Source organism: Maniola jurtina, chromosome 2 (genome assembly GCF_905333055.1).
Source record: "Maniola jurtina chromosome 2, ilManJurt1.1, whole genome shotgun sequence".
Lineage (NCBI taxonomy): Eukaryota > Metazoa > Arthropoda > Insecta > Lepidoptera > Nymphalidae > Maniola > Maniola jurtina.
Window position 1 is genome coordinate 1,512,946 of NC_060030.1, and position 17,355 is coordinate 1,530,300.

At 37.4% G+C, this 17,355-nt stretch overlaps 2 protein-coding genes across 7 annotated transcripts in view; one reads left to right on the top strand and one right to left on the bottom strand.

The window, feature by feature from the left end:
- The window catches only part of LOC123873553 (5-demethoxyubiquinone hydroxylase, mitochondrial), a 6,373-nt gene extending 3,455 nt beyond the window's left edge, over nt 1-2,918 (top strand). For 2 of the 3 annotated variants that reach the window (XM_045918439.1, XM_045918420.1), the window contains exons 2-4: nt 25-107; nt 997-1,225; nt 2,241-2,918. In XM_045918439.1, the coding sequence (XP_045774395.1) occupies nt 36-107; nt 997-1,225; nt 2,241-2,518 (579 nt within the window). In that variant the 5' untranslated portion in view covers nt 25-35 and the 3' untranslated portion in view covers nt 2,519-2,918. Of the gene's footprint in view, nt 1-22; nt 108-996; nt 1,226-2,240 lie in introns of all 3 variants that reach the window. The other variant, XM_045918429.1, reaches the window with a different exon arrangement.
- The window catches only part of LOC123873523 (protein shifted), an 18,692-nt gene extending 2,134 nt beyond the window's left edge, over nt 1-16,558 (bottom strand). For 3 of the 4 annotated variants that reach the window (XR_006797700.1, XR_006797699.1, XM_045918384.1), the window contains exons 1-5: nt 16,394-16,558; nt 7,502-7,668; nt 6,552-6,791; nt 5,793-5,957; nt 3,226-3,426 (exon numbers count right to left, since the gene is read on the bottom strand). Coding sequence is in view for 2 of the 4 variants with exons in the window: in XM_045918384.1 (XP_045774340.1) it covers nt 3,226-3,426; nt 5,793-5,957; nt 6,552-6,791; nt 7,502-7,667 (772 nt within the window). In the remaining 2 variants the exon portion in view is untranslated. The remainder of the gene's footprint in view (nt 1-3,225; nt 3,427-5,792; nt 5,958-6,551; nt 6,792-7,501; nt 7,669-16,393) is intronic. The other variant, XM_045918398.1, reaches the window with a different exon arrangement.
- Nucleotides 16,559-17,355: the final 797 nt, after the last annotated feature.

The window sequence follows — 17,355 nt, forward strand, 5'->3', positions numbered from 1 at the left end:
CAGTTTGTGTTTCGATCTTTCCAGAATAATCGAGGATGTATCGTCCACCGCCGATTCTCCATCACGTCAGAAGGGCGCATTCGGCAACACGCAAGAAGAATCCCCATGTAAGTTCGTTTTTCATATGTGAGAAGTTTGGGGAAACTCGGATATACATGGGGCAAACTGAACTACTAGTGGGGTACGTTTATTAAGAAAAAACTAATAAGAATCAAAATCAAAATATTTTTATTCAATTAAACTTTTACAAGTGCTTTTGAATCGTCAAAATAATCTACCACTGGTTTGGAATGCTGTAGAGGCTTAGAGTAATCCAAAAAGCGATTTTATTTAATGTGAGAAGCTTGTGGAAACCCAACATACAGGGGGCAAATCAAAACTTCCGATGATTCTAATGAAGTAGAAAAATTGGTGGGATGCTTACGACGTTTTCAAAAAGCGGTTTAATGTAGTGCTACTTTTCCTTTAAGTCTAAAAAAACAGGACGAGTTTCTAGCGTAGATAGGTATTTTCTGACAAACAAAATTAACGGCACCGATTCTGTCGTCTTTCTCTAAACTAAATTTAGAGTATCTGCGTCCTCCTCCTGTTAATATTGTTGAAAAGGGACGGAACATGAATTTTACATTTAAAGACTCTAAATTTTAGTACACGCTATAAATTTAAACAATAGGCTCTAAAGTCACGAGGTTTGACAGCTCTAAATTAAATTTAGAACTGTCAAAATGTGTCTATCCTTTTCATATTACATTAGTAAGAAGAGGATGCGAATGCTCTAAAATTTAGTTGCCAACAGAATCAGTACTAATATCTATCTATAATAATTAGTTTTAAGAGTAACTTAGAAACTTTGATATTTATCAAAATTACACGGTTTTCTTTGAGGGATAACAACACAATTTATCGATTGATTATAGATAGGTATATTTAATAAATTTATAATAAATTATGACTAGCGTCAAATAGCAAACGTCGCTCAAAATTTTTTGTTGTCAGTTGGACGCAATAATCCGCGTGGACCACGCCGGCGAGCTCGGCGCAGACCGCATCTACGCGGGGCAGATGGCGGTGCTGGGCAACACCGCCGAGGGGCCGCTCATCAAGCACATGTGGGAGCAGGAGATCAAGCACCGGCAGAAGTTCGAGGAGCTGATATCCAAGTACCGCGTCAGGCCGACTGTCATGACTCCCATTTGGAATATCGCGGGATTCGCTCTTGGGGCTGGTAAGTAGACCTTATCTATTCTATTCATTATCAGCATCAAATTCCTCGAACACGTACGAAGCGATTTGCTTCCTCTTTTCTTATCCGAACCGCTAGGATATGGAACGCCCTTCCGGCATCAGTCTTCCCTTCCACCTATAATATGGGTACCTTCAAGTCAAGAGTGAATAGGCAACTTCTAGGCAAGCGCGCTCCATCTTAGGCTGCATCATCACTTGCTAGCAGGTCTGATTGCAGCCAAGCGTTAGTCTATATAATTAAAAAAAAAATCAACAGACCAGTATGGGGAACTCAGGCATGGAGCTTTTATCTATCACAGCTTTATTACTATATTAATTATTTGGTACAAGTTACAACTCGATAATAAGCCGGTCTTGCGAAACTGCTTCTTCCCACTAATCTCATTATATGTTTAGATCGATATGTTAATAGTGGGGATCTTTGGCGTCTAGTTTTAATAAAATTAAATCGAAATAGATATGATGGAGATTTAAGACAGATTAAAAAAATTTGAAAAATCAGGTACATTGCTACAGAACTAGAGAAGTTTCTTCTTGGTGATAGATGCTTGATCGTTGATGTATCCACGTCTTTATTCATTTACTAGTTGATGCCCGCGACTTCGTTCGCGTGGATGAAGGTTTTTTAAAAATCCCGTGGGAACTCTTTGATTTTCCGGGATAAAAAGTAGCCTATGTGCTAATCCAGGGTATAATCTATCTCTATTCTAAATTTCAGCCAAATCCGGAAAGTAGTTTTTGCGTGAAGGAGTAACAAACATACACACACGCACACAAACACACACACACACACACACACACACACACACACACACACACACACACACACACACACACACACACACACACACACACACACATATACAAACTTTCGCCTTTATAATATTAGTGTGATGTCTTTTAATATTTTTTTTTCAACATAAGTAATATTATACGTTCATATATAACGTATTTACTATAGATAAGTTTTATAGACAAAACAACATTGTTTCTAGGTACCGCCCTCTTAGGCAAAGAAGCAGCTATGGCTTGTACTGTAGCCGTCGAGACAGTGATAGTGGATCACTACAATGACCAACTACGAACCCTGATGGAGGATCCGAATGTAGACAAAGACATCCTACAGACTATCACCCAGTTTAGAGATGAGGAGTTGGAGCACCATGATACAGGGTTACATCACGGGGCGGAACAGGCCCCGTTCTATAAGGCCCTCACTGAAGTTATTAAGGCTGGCTGCAAGGCTGCTATTGCTGTGTCTAAGAAGATCTAGATTTTTATATCTGAGGAAGGTGTGGACTGTATTATAACGCGAATTATAGTTAAGGAGCATTTCTCATTACCTCAAATAGGTATAGTGTTAGGTAAGTACATAATGTATTATATAGTTTATAATGATTATGACTTACGTTAAACATTTTCGGTCTTACCACAAATAATTAAACAATCGTTAAACACGTGTTTATTTTAAACCTGACAGATGTCCCATACGAAAACTGCCAAAACGTCAGTTCGGTCATCAGTTAGCTTACACTTGATATTTTTTGTGGTAAGTTCGTTTATTTTTGTAATATCGTAGTTTGACAAGCTCTAGTCTAGATTTAGACTATTTTTACAATACAACTAAGCTTGGTTGTAATTTTTGAATTTAGTGTAATATATTTGGAAAAGTATTGATTTTTGTTTGATTTTAGTGTTAAAACTCTAAAACTTTTCCGTTTAGAATGCCCTTGCAATTCTTAAAACAGACATTTTCCCCCCAACAACACGGCGCGACAGTATTGGCTCAAGCATTATGTGTCCAACTTTAAGACTCATTATATTTGAACAATGCCCTCCCTTTTAGCTACGCGGAATCGAGCACCAAGTGCGGTGAAATCCGTTTCTGTTGGGGATAAAATGACGCTGTGCGATAGATTGCCTCAACTATTTTAGCATTGTTGTATATTTTATCCAAAATTAATGTTTATTTGAACATACCTCCTTCGCAGTGTCGTCCCTGATACCCAGGCGGGCACGAGCACACTCCAGGCGCGGTACAATTGCCCCCGTTCATACATTGGGGATAACATAACGCGGTGCGACAGTGTTGCCCCATGTATCCCTCGGGGCATTGGCATATTTTCTCGCTATTACACCAGCCTTGGTTCGCACACTTTTTATCACATTCCGGATCGGGACCTGCCGGTTGAGAAACCGTTATCACTTAAATAGCAAATTGATTGATTAATGTAACTTCAAAAATATAAAATTATACAAGATTTGAGAAAAGTTAGTTGAGTTGAAGGCAATAAAAGTCGATAGATCCTTATGGTCCCTAAAAGCTTATGTGGAGCATAGTTTTTGTTTCCTGTTCCTTCTAAACTTTTTTCAAGTTGTCATTGAGAAAAAGAATTTTTCGTCCTTTAGCCGTCCAAACTAAATAACAGATTAACGCACAGTTAACGTTAACAATACAGTCAAGGCTCAAAATGACAGACGCTGAAGTATAAGAAAGTAGTGGAACCAGCCTAGCTAAAGTTACACTTTGTATTTCCTTCACTAGGCTGGGTCTATATGAAAAAAAGCAAGCGATTGTACCAACCTAAAAACGCAAATGCTGTGAGCAGAGACACCGTACGCAGCAAGCCGGCGACTCGGCAGCGTTGGCCGGAAAACAATGCAATTGGTTAATGCGGGGCGTCGGTTATGTGACGTTTACGGGGCCAAAATTATGCATTTGGTTAATTAAATCTGGGAACCAGTTACATACCAGGCCGTTAAAGTAAGAATACCATTAAAGGACCGCCAAATAACAAGCAAAGTGGATTGCACAAGTAATCGTACCTCAAAAGTTAATACTGAACCTTGGCTTATTCAACCCAAAGTGAACTTTTTAGTGTCTTTAACTTTAACGGTAATTTTATATTAACCGCATGACGTGTAACTGGCCCTAAGACTAAAGGGGCCAAAACATGCCTAACGTTTTAATTTGTATATTCGGGTCCTAGATAGACATTCGAAAAGTAGACTTTGGATTTAAAAAATATTTTAAACGAAAACCCGCTAAATAGAAATTGGGGCAAAATGATCTAATTACATCAGCTAGCTAGACCATTCTGTCCCCAATTTTTTTTAATTTATGTGCATTTCAGTACTTAATGTAATTACACCAAACTGAAAATGTAGTATTATATTCTTTTTCTTAACTTTTCAACATTTATGAGCTCCTTTTTTGTTCAAGATCATGAGCCACATTTTTGATTGTAAGTAGATCATTCTCCCCTATTTTTTTTAAATCTAATCCATAATAGAATTTTCATATATTTCAATAATTTCAACTCATTACAATAGAATAAAACATATTTTATTTTATCTAAGTAGGTATATATTTTTCTTCTTAATTTTTCAAGATTTAAAAAGTTGGTAACACTTATACCTACCTAGGTATTTCATTTATCAAACGTTATAATTTGATATTTAAGAATCTCGATTTCCAATTTTAAGTTACAATGCACAATATAGATTATTATGTCCGTGTCACTGTGCGAAAAATATAATAATTCATCATAAATTCTAAACAATAGACCAATAAAATATGTCAATCGCCGTATTGTTTCAGCGGAAAACAAACGCTGTTTAGTACCTACGCGTTAGATTACATTACATACGGGAAACTACTTCTAGGTATCATTAAAGAAACGAATTCAAATATTATTTATAAGTTTACTTTATGTATTAACTAGCGTATTAAATAATAATAAAAAAAGATATTACGTTCAATGTGCAATGTTTTGGCCACCTTTAGGTTTTTTGAATAAACTCTGAGAGACAAAGCATGAGGAGTTGAATTAATAAGCTTAGAAGAGACTCCATAAACTTGTTAAGAATAAGTTTTAGCTCATGAAATCGTTACGTTATGCTTTACTATAGAATCTTTAAAGAAAAGAGTTGTAAAAGCATTGCGGATGTGATTCTAATATTGTAATTGCAAGTTAAGTTTTAAATATTTGTATGTTTTAATAACAATTACTATAATACTATACTATGTATTTTAGTAGTCATCAAAGAAACTTACAAAATTTTCAGTAGGTTCAATTCAGATTATTTTTGAGGATTTAGAACACTGAAAAGGTTGGATTAAAGATACAGAAAACTTAAGAAAAACGGAAACTGTCTGAGACGTGGAAAAGTATCAAGGATGTAGAAAACTCAGGAAATACGAAAACCATCTAGGATCTAGAAAATTCTCAATAATGCTGATAGCTTACTAGGATATGGAAAACTCTTAAGAATGGCGAAAACTGTCTGGGATGTACAAAAAGACTATTGCATGTAAAAACTCTGAAGGATGGAATAAAACTATCTAGGATTCAGAAAATTATCAAGGATTATAAAATTGACTAGGAAGAATAAGGAGTAACTACGTATAAATTGTCAAGACTGTAGAAAAGTTATTGTATCAAGGAAATAAAAATCAGAGCAATCAGATAAGAAAATAGAAACGCAATCACAATATTAAAATGCACATTCGTAAAAGTGTTAAAAATGCGTTGGCGATACAATACCTGTCCTTTCTAAATACACACCTCTCTGTGCGCACTCCTTCTTTAGGTTTAACCTTAGGGGGGTGCCCTTGAGAGGGTTGCCGCGGTGGTTCTTGAGCTCCAGGCCGATCTCGAACGTGGCCACGCCGCTCACGTTGCCCATGCATGGCAAAAATATGCTGAATTCTGCGAACAACATCATCAAAGTAGGTATCTCATATCTGCTTTGGTTTGATTCTAGAGTCATTTGATCATGTTGCCCGGCGCTTGCCCAATTACTTGGATAAATTCATAGTGGCGGACAAGAGACCAAACGGCGCTGATCGGACCTAGTAGCTGATAGCTTCCCGTTTAAAACTGCAGGTCGGTACGTTTACCAGACTCAGTAGCTGATGCCGATAGCCTCCGCTTAGTAACTCGATAGGTCGAGAATATGACAGATTTGAAGATGACAACAGCGCCATGGAAGCACTAGGACAGACACGATCTTAACCATACCATACCATTAGCAACCATAAAGAAGTTCCTTATGTTGCTTTTTCACCAGAGAAGTGCGAGGTAATTGTTTGAAAAAATCAATCGGATCTCATCCGTTTCAAAGCGTAGCACATTTTATCTCAGTAAGTTTCAAAACTTAGCTCATTTTGCAGCAATTAAAGGTTAAGTTAAGTTATGAAAATACAAGCGAACTTATTGCAAGGTTTCATTCATAATATAATGTCTTCGGCAAAAAGGCCGCTTCAAGCAGGTTTGATAGAATTTCAAATAAATGAAGCTTACCTTTAGGAGTTTTGGGCACCCTCCCCTTAGTCTTTATGGATAGTAACGGCGGCTTTAAGACCTTGGGGTCCGAAGACGTTAGCGTGTCGAAGTCATAATAGTACCGCTTCTTCGACCGCCACGTGAAGTTCACATAGCCCACTTCTGAGGGGATGATGGGCAGTTTGTGCGAAAAGTTGGGATCCAGGATGTAGGGCGATATATTCCCGTTTACTATGGCGAACACTTGCATTGATATACCTGGAACGAAAGAGATTTGTTTGTCATTTCCCAGTTACAGAATAAACTTTTGGCTTGGTTATTTGGGCAATGACTTGCTTTAGTCACGTTTAGATTTGTAAATCACTCGGGATTTACAAATCTCACCAATCAGTCAAACTGCCATAGATTTTACAACATATGTTTTGCAAAAGCATATTATAGCTTTAGAATTTAAATTCTTCTGACCTTTTTCAACTTGTTGATATTGGTCCTTCGAACCGGATTATGGGTTAATTTTGGTTTGCGGACTGGCAATTTTGATGCGAGAGGTTAAGACTTCGGTCTTCTATTCGGAACGTTTGCGGTTCGATCCTGGGCACGCATCTCTGACTTTTCGAAGCTATGTGCCTTTTAAGCAATTTAATATCCGTTTTTTTAACGGTGAATGATAACATCGTGAGGAAACCTGCATGCCTGAGAGACGAGAGTTCTTTATAATGTTCTCAAAGGTGTGTGAAGTCGGCCAAACGACCAGCGTGGTGGACTATGGCCTAAAGTCTGTTCATTCTGAGAGAAGAACCGTGCTCAATAATGGAATGATGATGGTATTTTCATAGCTTCAGGATCTAAGTTCCTATAACCTTATTTGACTTCTTCATATTGGTCCTTCGAACCGGATTATGGGTGAATTTTGATTTGAGAACCGATATTTTTGGTATCACCGGGTGCAACCGGTGGGCTGCACTCACCACTGAACATCCTCACTTGTCGCTCGTCGATCCACAGCGAGATGTCCGCGTTGAGGCGCTCGGAGTCCTTGTAGTCGCGGCGGCCGTGGCCCACGCGCGCCGCCACCGACAACGCCAAGGCCACTCCTGCGAACACGCGCGCCGCGAAAGACGCTGAAGACCGCATTCTGCCAAAAGAAGATGTCACCAATCACCATCTATACAAGCCACCAAAGTAACCAAAAGCTTAATTTGCTATAATCTGATGAACCAGACAAATCTGTATGTGGCAACATGGAGCTCGCGAAATGCACCGCTCGCCCTCCCACTCCACTATCACCACCAATCATCATCATCATCATGATCAACCGTTAGGCGTCCACTGCTAGACATTAGGTCTCTTGTAGGGACCTCCACACGCCATGGTCTTGCGACGCTGCCATCCAGTGGCTCCCCGCGACTCTTTTGAGGACGTCTGATCATCTTAGGGGAGAGTGTTCCAACTCTAATTTAGATAAGACGTTAATTTTCCATTTTATTGAGTGGGGTGGACCTTACTGCTGGTCCATTTATGATACTCCTGCAGTCCTCATTACGTGTAAATCAGTAGCCAATGTCCGGCATGCTTTATTAGTTATTCACCTACTACCAGTAGGTACCTATTTAAATGTAAGTATAAAACGGGGCAGTATTTTTAACCAGTAGATATATAACAATAACTATATGAACGTACATACTTAAATAAATTAAAATAAATCCATTTTGGAACAAGTTTGTCAACAATCTAACGTGCCTTCCTAAATTTAAAAACCTAACCTCTCAGCCACAATGGTCTCTGACAGCAATACATTAGCGAATGGTAAACGGAATAACAAGCGTGTAACTGCCGCATAATGTGTTTGTTGACCGTACAAATAGTCGAGGAGACTCCAGAAAAACGTCCGTCAAGTGCGTGCACGAACAAGCACAACGGAGGGTTCCGTCACTATAGGTAACCGATATAATACGCCGAAAAAAATTATAGCGCTCTCTCTGTTAAGTACGTAATCCCATACAAATGTAAAACTAAGTAAAAAACTATGTTTTCTAATCGAATTTCGTATCTTCTTGGAAACATTTTCGAATTGAATTTTAATGTTTTGGAAAACTTTTTTTGTTGACACGTTTGTGACCTAGTAGTCTCTAATGACATTCGCTGCCTCCTAGTACGGTATTGTGATTATCTCATTTCGATAATCGCAAGTAAGTACAATATGTAATTACTTTTTCACGGTCGCTGCAGTGTATTCGCCAATAGTGTGAGAATGTTAGCTTGTGACATTGCACAAGTGCTTACGATCAATCAATCACAGTTGCGATTATCGCAATGTGAGAGTTAAAACTTCCATGTCAGCCCTTGTACAAGATATAGGTACTTTTACATCTGACTTAAAAAAGTTTATAAATTAAAATTTAAAAAAAAGGCTAGTGAACTTCGTGTGTACTTCGGGTTCCCTGGTTGACTACGGAACCCTGAAAAAACAAAATTATCACAGTTAACATAATTGATTGGGCCCGTTGGGACGTGCGGCCACAATGCGCACGCCGTGAGAACGGCCGAGCCGGGGGCGGGGGAAACTAGAAAAAACCCGACAACTTCATTAAATAACCCCTGTCAAAAGTAATGTCTAATACTTTTTTTTCTCGCTCCCGATGTCGAATTATACTAACAAAAGGTGTTAACCAAAAAAAATAGTCACACCAATAGGTGAGCAGGGGTCCGCAACTATTTGTCTAGGATTCATTTCATTATATTTTATTCATGCCCTCATGAACTAGGGAAAGACGAGATCCCTCTACTACAATTTAGTTTCGAATTTCTTAGATATCGGATTAATATACTAAACGTTAGCATTATGATTTTAATTAACTAGTAGAAAATATTTTAATATTATAAATTTTTTTAGATGAAAATTAAAATTTTTGTTCGATCAATAGATTTTATGAGATTTGCCACGAATTTAAACTAGTTAGGTATTTAGTTGTTAGTAGACATTGTCATTATAACATCAGTATTCAGTAGTTCCCACTTATTTATTTATATTCACGACAATATTGTAGGTATTTACTTACATGAAGATAACCTATAATTAGCGGCAGTCATTGACAACCTGATATACTTAACTGATAACGCAGTATTTTTGTTATTAATGTATGTAATGAGTAATGACTAATAATAAAGTGATTGATTCTTGTTTTTTTAGAAATAAGGGTAAGTAATTTGCCGATATCATAAAATAAATGATTGACAAAATAAAAATATTTGATTTTTTTATACATATCAGTGTAGGTTTATATTGTATTGCAAATTTTGGTACTACCTACAAATAGTACGTATTGCAATTTAGCAATTTACAATTTTATGTGTCTAAATATAAGTATTTTAAACTTGTGTAAATATACAAAGACAAATATAGACTTTTTCAAGATAGGTGTATTGTGAGTGTGCCTGAGGTAAATATAATTTAAAATACTCAAAGCAAATAAGGAAAATTCATACTAAATGGAACAGGTTTAAAATAAATAAAAGATATGATAAAATACTTAACTGATATAGTTTTGAAAGTGTCCAGGTCGAAATGAAGATAGGCAGGGCATGTCTGTAGGACCATAGATGAGCAATGGACTCGTTTGCTGCTGGAATGGACGCCACGTACAGGAAGGAGAAACGTTGGAAGAAAACCATTCAGTTGGTCCGACGATATTACTTACCAAGCCTGCGAGAAAAACTTGGAGGAGGCTCGCCCAACTCTCAGAAGAATTGCGTGCACGTGAGGAGGCCTATGCCCAACAATGGCTAAATAAGGGCTAACAAAGAAGAAGATGATGATAAAATAAAATTGATGTCGTCTTATTTGCTCGTTCTTTGGCAATTGATTTTGCTTCAATAGTAGTTAAGCAAAAACAACACTAATCTTCATGAGTTGTAAGCACACTGTTCAAAAAGATTGGAAAGTTTCTTGCAGAGAGCTTGAGCCACAGTTATTCAAATAAAACGCCCTAAATACTATAAGGATCCCAAATCGAAAGATTAGGTGTCTATAGTATCTACTATTCAAAAACCTAATAAGATAACCCTTCGCTTAAATTAGATAGGTAGCTACCTATTTCAGTTTAAATGAAAATGAAATAGACAAAAATAAGTTTCTCAAAATACGAGAGTTCAAAAAAGTCCTAAGAAACCAGTTTTTTAATGTAATATAGAAATTGCTCTATTTCAATCACTGCAGGGCTTTCATCCTTTAGGCTTTTTAGAGATCTAAAAAGCCTAAAGGATGAATCACAGAAATAAGTTCAGTCTCAAAATAAAAAGGCAAAATCACGGGTAAAATTAGTTAATGTGATGCGACACACGCATCCTGCGATAAGGGCAGTGCATGCGAATGACCCCATGCGGTTTTGCGAAACTAACACCGACATCGACACTGCCGCCACTAGGGATGGACCATTTCACAGGTAGCATGTGAAAAATCACGTGAAAAGTCTCGTCGCATGTAACACTTGCTGCCTTACTAAATAAGTGGTGATAGCCTAGTGGTTAAGAGGTCCACCTTCTTTTCGGGATGTCGGTCATAGGCACGCAACCCCAACATTTCGGAGTTAGGTATATGCGTTTAAAGCAATTAAATTTCTTGCTTTAATGGTGAAGGAAAGCAGCGCGAGGAACCCTGAATGCGTGAGAGTTGCTCCATAGATAATGTTCTCATAGGTGGGTGAAGTCTACCAATCCTCACTGAGCTAGGCGTGGCTAACCATGGCCTAAATCCTCTTCATTTTGAGAGCAGATCTATTCTCAGTTGTGGACCGGTATTGGATTGATTATGGTGATGCAAACTTACTTAAAGTAGCCTGTGTAAAATTATGAATAAAATCTCACAAAGTATGAAAATTATTTAATCCCGTTTTATTTTTTGGTCCTCTTCCCGACCTAAGTAAGACGTTGAAAGTGTGTGAGCGAGATTACCCGCATCGATGCGTGTTAGAAAGAGAAAAACATCTAGTTATTAAATCATAAAATTAATGTAAGTGCGAAACATCATTTTCCGTGAAAACCCACTGTGAAATATCAGCGTTATTGATTTTGATCATATTTCCAGTTAAATTAATTTAGCAAACGATTGTAAGTGTGAAAATTAAAAAACCACTTTCCATGAAAAATCACTTGTGAAATCTGAAGTGTGTGTGCTGATAATTCACCAAATGAAAATGATTTAAAGTACATAGGTAGTAATAATACCGATGGTTTATCAGGAGTCAGGGCGGATTCCAATTCCCAGCCTGTGAATTGGGTTACAAATTACACCTCTTTTGATTTGTGCATTGTTAAGCATGTTTTCAGCCTTTTTAATAAACAAGTAACTATATTGAAAAAAAAATTGTTTCCTTAATTTGATGAATCGAATGTAGGTATCGCCCGTCAGAGTTATTTCCATCGAATAATAAATATTCTTCAATTTGTTTTATTTAATATATCACTTACTATTCTTGGCGAAAGTATAACTTGCCCTCCTACGAAGAGTAAACCCCAAGCGCTTTCTAAAATTTTATTCCTACGAGAACTAAAGAGCTTGTTTTTAATAGGTACTATTAATTAGATTTTTAAGTCAAGATTATAACATGTATTTTTTATAATACTGTTAAAATTACCATAATAAATAGGTAGGTTCACTAGGTACTATACCTAAAAATTGAATCACTTACACATAGTCTCAGTGAATTACTGTTTTTACGTGTCTTTTATATTCTTTAAAAGATAATAAACGTATCCATAAAAATAAAAAAAAAAATTGCCCAAACAATAAATGTGTATAAAAAGGTTTCACACCCCTGCCACGCACTTGTTAACCTAACCAGCCGTTGAGCGGACCCGTTCGGGAACAGGTAACAGAGTAAAAAGAAAAAAAAAACAACGAGGTCCGGCTGACGGCGACCGCTCCTGTCCGCCGCAAGAGTAAGGCCGCCTGTTCACGAGACGGATTATTTTTAAAAGGCTTCCATTCTAATGAAAGTGCAGCTGATAAAATAAAAAAAACCGCTTTGTTTTTATTTTATTAGTTGCATCAACAACGCTGAGAACTTCTGACATTTTTAGGGTTCCGTACATCAAAAGGAAAAATGGAACCCTTATAGAATCACTTTGTTGTCTGTCTGTCTGTCCATTTGTCGTGTCTGTCAAGAAAGCCTATTAAGTACTTCCCTTTGACCTAGAATCATTAAATTTGGCAGGTAGCATGAGTAAAGGAAAAATCCGAAAACCATGAATTTATGGTTACATCACAAAAAAAAACCGGCCAAGTCCGAGTCAGACTCGCGCACCGAGGGTTCCGTACTCGGGTATTTTTTCCAACATTTTGCACGAAAAATTATAAACTATTACGCATAAAAATAAATAAAAATCTGTTTTAGAATATATACAGGTAAAGCCCTTTCATATAATACCTCACTTGGTATAGTTATCCTACTTTAACAATCGGTGCGCGAGCCTGACTCACACTTGGCCAGTTTTTAAACTCCGCCGTGGTTTTCTGACGCATTTGGAGATAACAAACGTAACCAGAGAGATCCAATTTGATGCCCTGGGAAAGTGTATCGCGCTACCGTAATACAGACATCGGAACCATGATAACCTTCGTGTTTACAATAATAAACAAAATTTTATATTTGGTTCAACATCGCACTACACACTTATAAAAGAAGTTTGTGTGTATGTTTGTTATTCCTTCACGCAAAAACTACTGGACGGATTTGGCTGTGGAATGGGGATAGATAATATCCTGAATTAGCACATTTAAGCTACTTTTCTCCCGGATTATATCAAAGAGTTCCCACGGGATATCGAAACCTAAATCCACGCCGCTAATATTATTATAAATACTTATGTTGAATTTTTACTACTTAGATGATGTCCGCGAATGTCATTTCGTCCACGTGGGTTTAGGTTTTTAAAAATCCCGTGGGAACTGTTTTTGATTTCCCGAAATAAAAAGAAGCCTAAGTATATCCGTTTTCAGGATGCAGTCTATTTCTGACTTTGTTCCAAGTAGATGTTGCCTACGAATCCAGAGGACATCAAACGAGTCGCAAGGCGCCGCTGGATTCAGGCGGCGCAAGACCGTGGCGTGTTGAACTCCCTACAAGAGACCTATGTCCTGCAGTGGACGTCTATCGTTCCTAATACTTATGAACGATAGACGATATTAAATGTTATATTCATCCACGTGGATTTGGGGGTTTTTAAATCCCGTGGGAACTCTGCTTTTTTCGGGAAAAAAGAAGGCAAACTGTCTTTGTACCTTTTGTCAAACGTGAAAAGCTACTTAGCAGACAAAAAGACTCACTTTCGCATAAAATATTAGTGTGGATTTAAAGAAATACCTACAAGATGATGGCCGCAAATTTTTTCGCCTGAATTTAACTAAGTTTTTCGAAATCCCGTGAGAACTCTCTGATTTTCAGGGACAGTCGTATTTTCTGAGATAAAAATAAGCATATCTCCTTCCCGGGACGCAAGCTATCGTAAAACATGTAGGTACTAAATTTTATCAAAATCGGTTAAGCAGATGGACCGGAAAAGGTAATAGACATGTACAGAAAGACATAGAGCGTCGGCCTTTCGCATTTACGTGTACCTATAATATTTAGTAAATAGGGATGTTTCCTTTAGGAAGTCTACGCAGTAAGCCGTAGGTGCACCAGTGTGTCATGTAGGTCTGTATATTTTAAAATGTGTGGTTTTATGAATTGTTATTTGCATTTCATATTATGAATTTTAATACTTTTGCGGTGAGACATGACGTACCGATAATACACCTAAATGGAATTTCACAATGCTCGGATAAATAACCTACCTACCTTGCCTAGTAAGTAGTAATGTTAATTGTAAATTGAATACTTGAAAAGAGCAACCGCCGAGTTTCTTGCTGGTTCTTCTCGGTAGGAACGGCATTCCGAACCAGTGGTAGATTATTTTGACGATTCAAAAGCACTTGTAAAAGTTTATTTGAATAAAAATATTTTGAATTTGAATTTGAATATGGATTGTGGACTACCTGCGCAGTTTGCACTAAAATTATAAAGTAATTAAAAGCCAATCATAATTCACATGCATTTAGCAATAAATCGTCCATGTTCCCATAAAGCGAAACCCCTATAAAGTAGTATGCAAATGTAACGACCGCTCGTACGTTATTCTCGTGGCAACATAATTGCAGTTCACGCAGTAAACCAGTTTTAGGTGCAAATCGGTCATCAATGCTAATCGAGTGAGTAGCCCGCCTTACCTAGGGTTATCACTTATCCAGATCGAAATGTCCAAATTCCTAACTAGATTCCCGATGTTTAGAATATGAGGTTTTTATGACCCTTCCATTTTAGAAACCTGCGCAACGTCACTTAGCCACGGAATACTCAAGAGAAGTCACCCCAGCGCGCTGACAATACAAACGTAGTTGGCTCTCATTTGAATACTCAATATTTTGTAAACACGTTCAAGAAATTTTCATGTGTGGTTTGCCAGATTTTAAGGTTCCGTACCTCAAAAGGAAAAGCGGAACCCTTATAGGATCACTTTGTTGTCTGTCTGTCTGTCTGTCCGTCTGTCCGTCCGTCCGTCGTGTCTGTCAAGAAACCTAAGAATCATGAAATTTGGTAGGTAGGTAGGTCTTATAGCACAAGTACAGGAATAAATTTAGATTTTTGGTTACATCATTAAAAAAAAATGTGTTTCAATTTTCAAAGTAAGATAACTATACCAAGTGGGGTATCATATGAAAGGGCTTAACCTGTACATTCTAAAACAGATATTTATTTATTTTATGTACAATAGTTTTTGATTTATCGTGCAAAATGTTGGAAAAATACCCGAGTACGGAACCCTCAGTGCGCGAGTCTGATTCGCACTTGGCCGGTTTCTTAATTTAGTATAGACTACATAGACTAGCGCTTGGCTGCAATCAGACTTGCTGGCAAGTGATGAAGCAGCCAGATGGAGTGCGCTTGCCTAGAAAATGCCTATTCACTCTAGACTAAGGTAGTTACCCATATTAGAAGTGAAGGCTGATGCCGGAAGGGTGTTCCATATCCAATCTCTAATATACCTACCTAAAATGACACTTCTAAACGTAGGTAATGTTATCCCTTTTATAATAATTCTAATGGAAAAGGATAGCACTAGATTTAGACCTGTCAATTTACTTATTCAGTTTAGCTTAGAGAGAGTACAACAGAATTAGCCACCACAATCCTGAGTGTATGGGCCACCTTACCTGGCCGGCGCTGTACATAATCCATCCAGGGACACTATTAATAACTCTGTTTACATTTCCGCGGCAGATAGCATTGTTTACGTTTTTACACGTTTAATCTCAGCTCCCGAAAGTGGGAAGAGGATGTTTTGTATAAACACAAGCTTCATTCAAATAAACTTCACCTAAAGATTGATAAAAACCATTAAGGATTTCATACTTTTTATGGGATGAGGGATCAAAATGGGATCCTCCTTCTTTTTTGAAATCGATTAAAAAATCAGTCTGTTTAGTGATAAGGCCGCCTTTGCACTCTAGAGCACAAATAGTTTTTCTTCTTATTTTTATGTCTAATAACTAATAAGCTATCTACGTAGCTTTAAGTACCAATAAAGCTACCTATATTTTTTAACGAAGTATTCGGAAATAGATCGTAATACTAATATTAAGCATAGATAAGTATAATCCAATCGAACTAGACTAATATCTTATCACACCAAATCGATTATACCTATTATTGACCAATCAATTAAACATAATAAGTGAGATCAACGATCTCAGGTATTGTATATGTATGAAATGATCCGAATTGGCATAAGGCAATTAATTTGCCAAAACACGGGGTCCGTACCTGCTAAGTCTTTAAGATAATTATAGGGTTTGAGTCACAAATCACGCGATCATGTTTCCAAAATGCACTTCACAGGCACCAACCGAGAACACTCAACGCAAAACTGTTAACGAGATGAAACTTTTAACTTTAAAATAACGCGTCTCGCTTCCACAGCGATTCAGAGTTGACTGCGATTCGGTTTTTGTTCGCCGTTGTGAGATTGTGGCCTTACATAAACTTTAAGCATTTATCATGCCACATTAACTCTATTTTGAACGCTATAGCATGAACAATTAAGTTTAAAATTCATTTAGGATGGAATATAAGCTTTCGCGAATAACTTTGCAAAAGCGTCGGGAGAATTCTTGAATGTTATAATTAGGGTAAACCGTTGCAATTAAATATTAATGATATGAATTATATGTAATGATCCTCAATTTGGCTGTTATCTCGTTTGTATTAATAGAGGTTTTTGATTATGCACGCTGTTAGTGGTCTTGAAAACTTTATAAGCGCAGTTGTATAGAAGCAGGCATTACTTTACAATATAGTACCTACATAAAATACAAGGAACCAAAAGATTAATTTGCTATAATCCGCTGAAACAGATAAACATAGTTACAGCATCCAATATGCATTTAACGCGATCGTCACCTTGCAATTGTGCATTGTAAGGTCTACATTTTCCTGAGGATGCTAGTGTCGTCGGAGCGAAACGTGCGTTTTGGGAGATCTGTGTGGTGTTGCGTATTGTTTGCTTGGTGGCTGGTTTTTCCTGCATGTTTAGCAGTGGGAGGGCAGGCGGTGCATATCACATGCTGCGCCATATATTATAAGTCTGTTATCAGCGGATTATAGCTAATTAAGCTTTTGGTTCCTTGCATTTAACAGAAGAGTTTAAAATTCATATAAGTTTAGAACATGTGGGCGTAAAGTTGTCCGAATATCAGTATTATACAGGACTAGCTGATGCCCGCGAC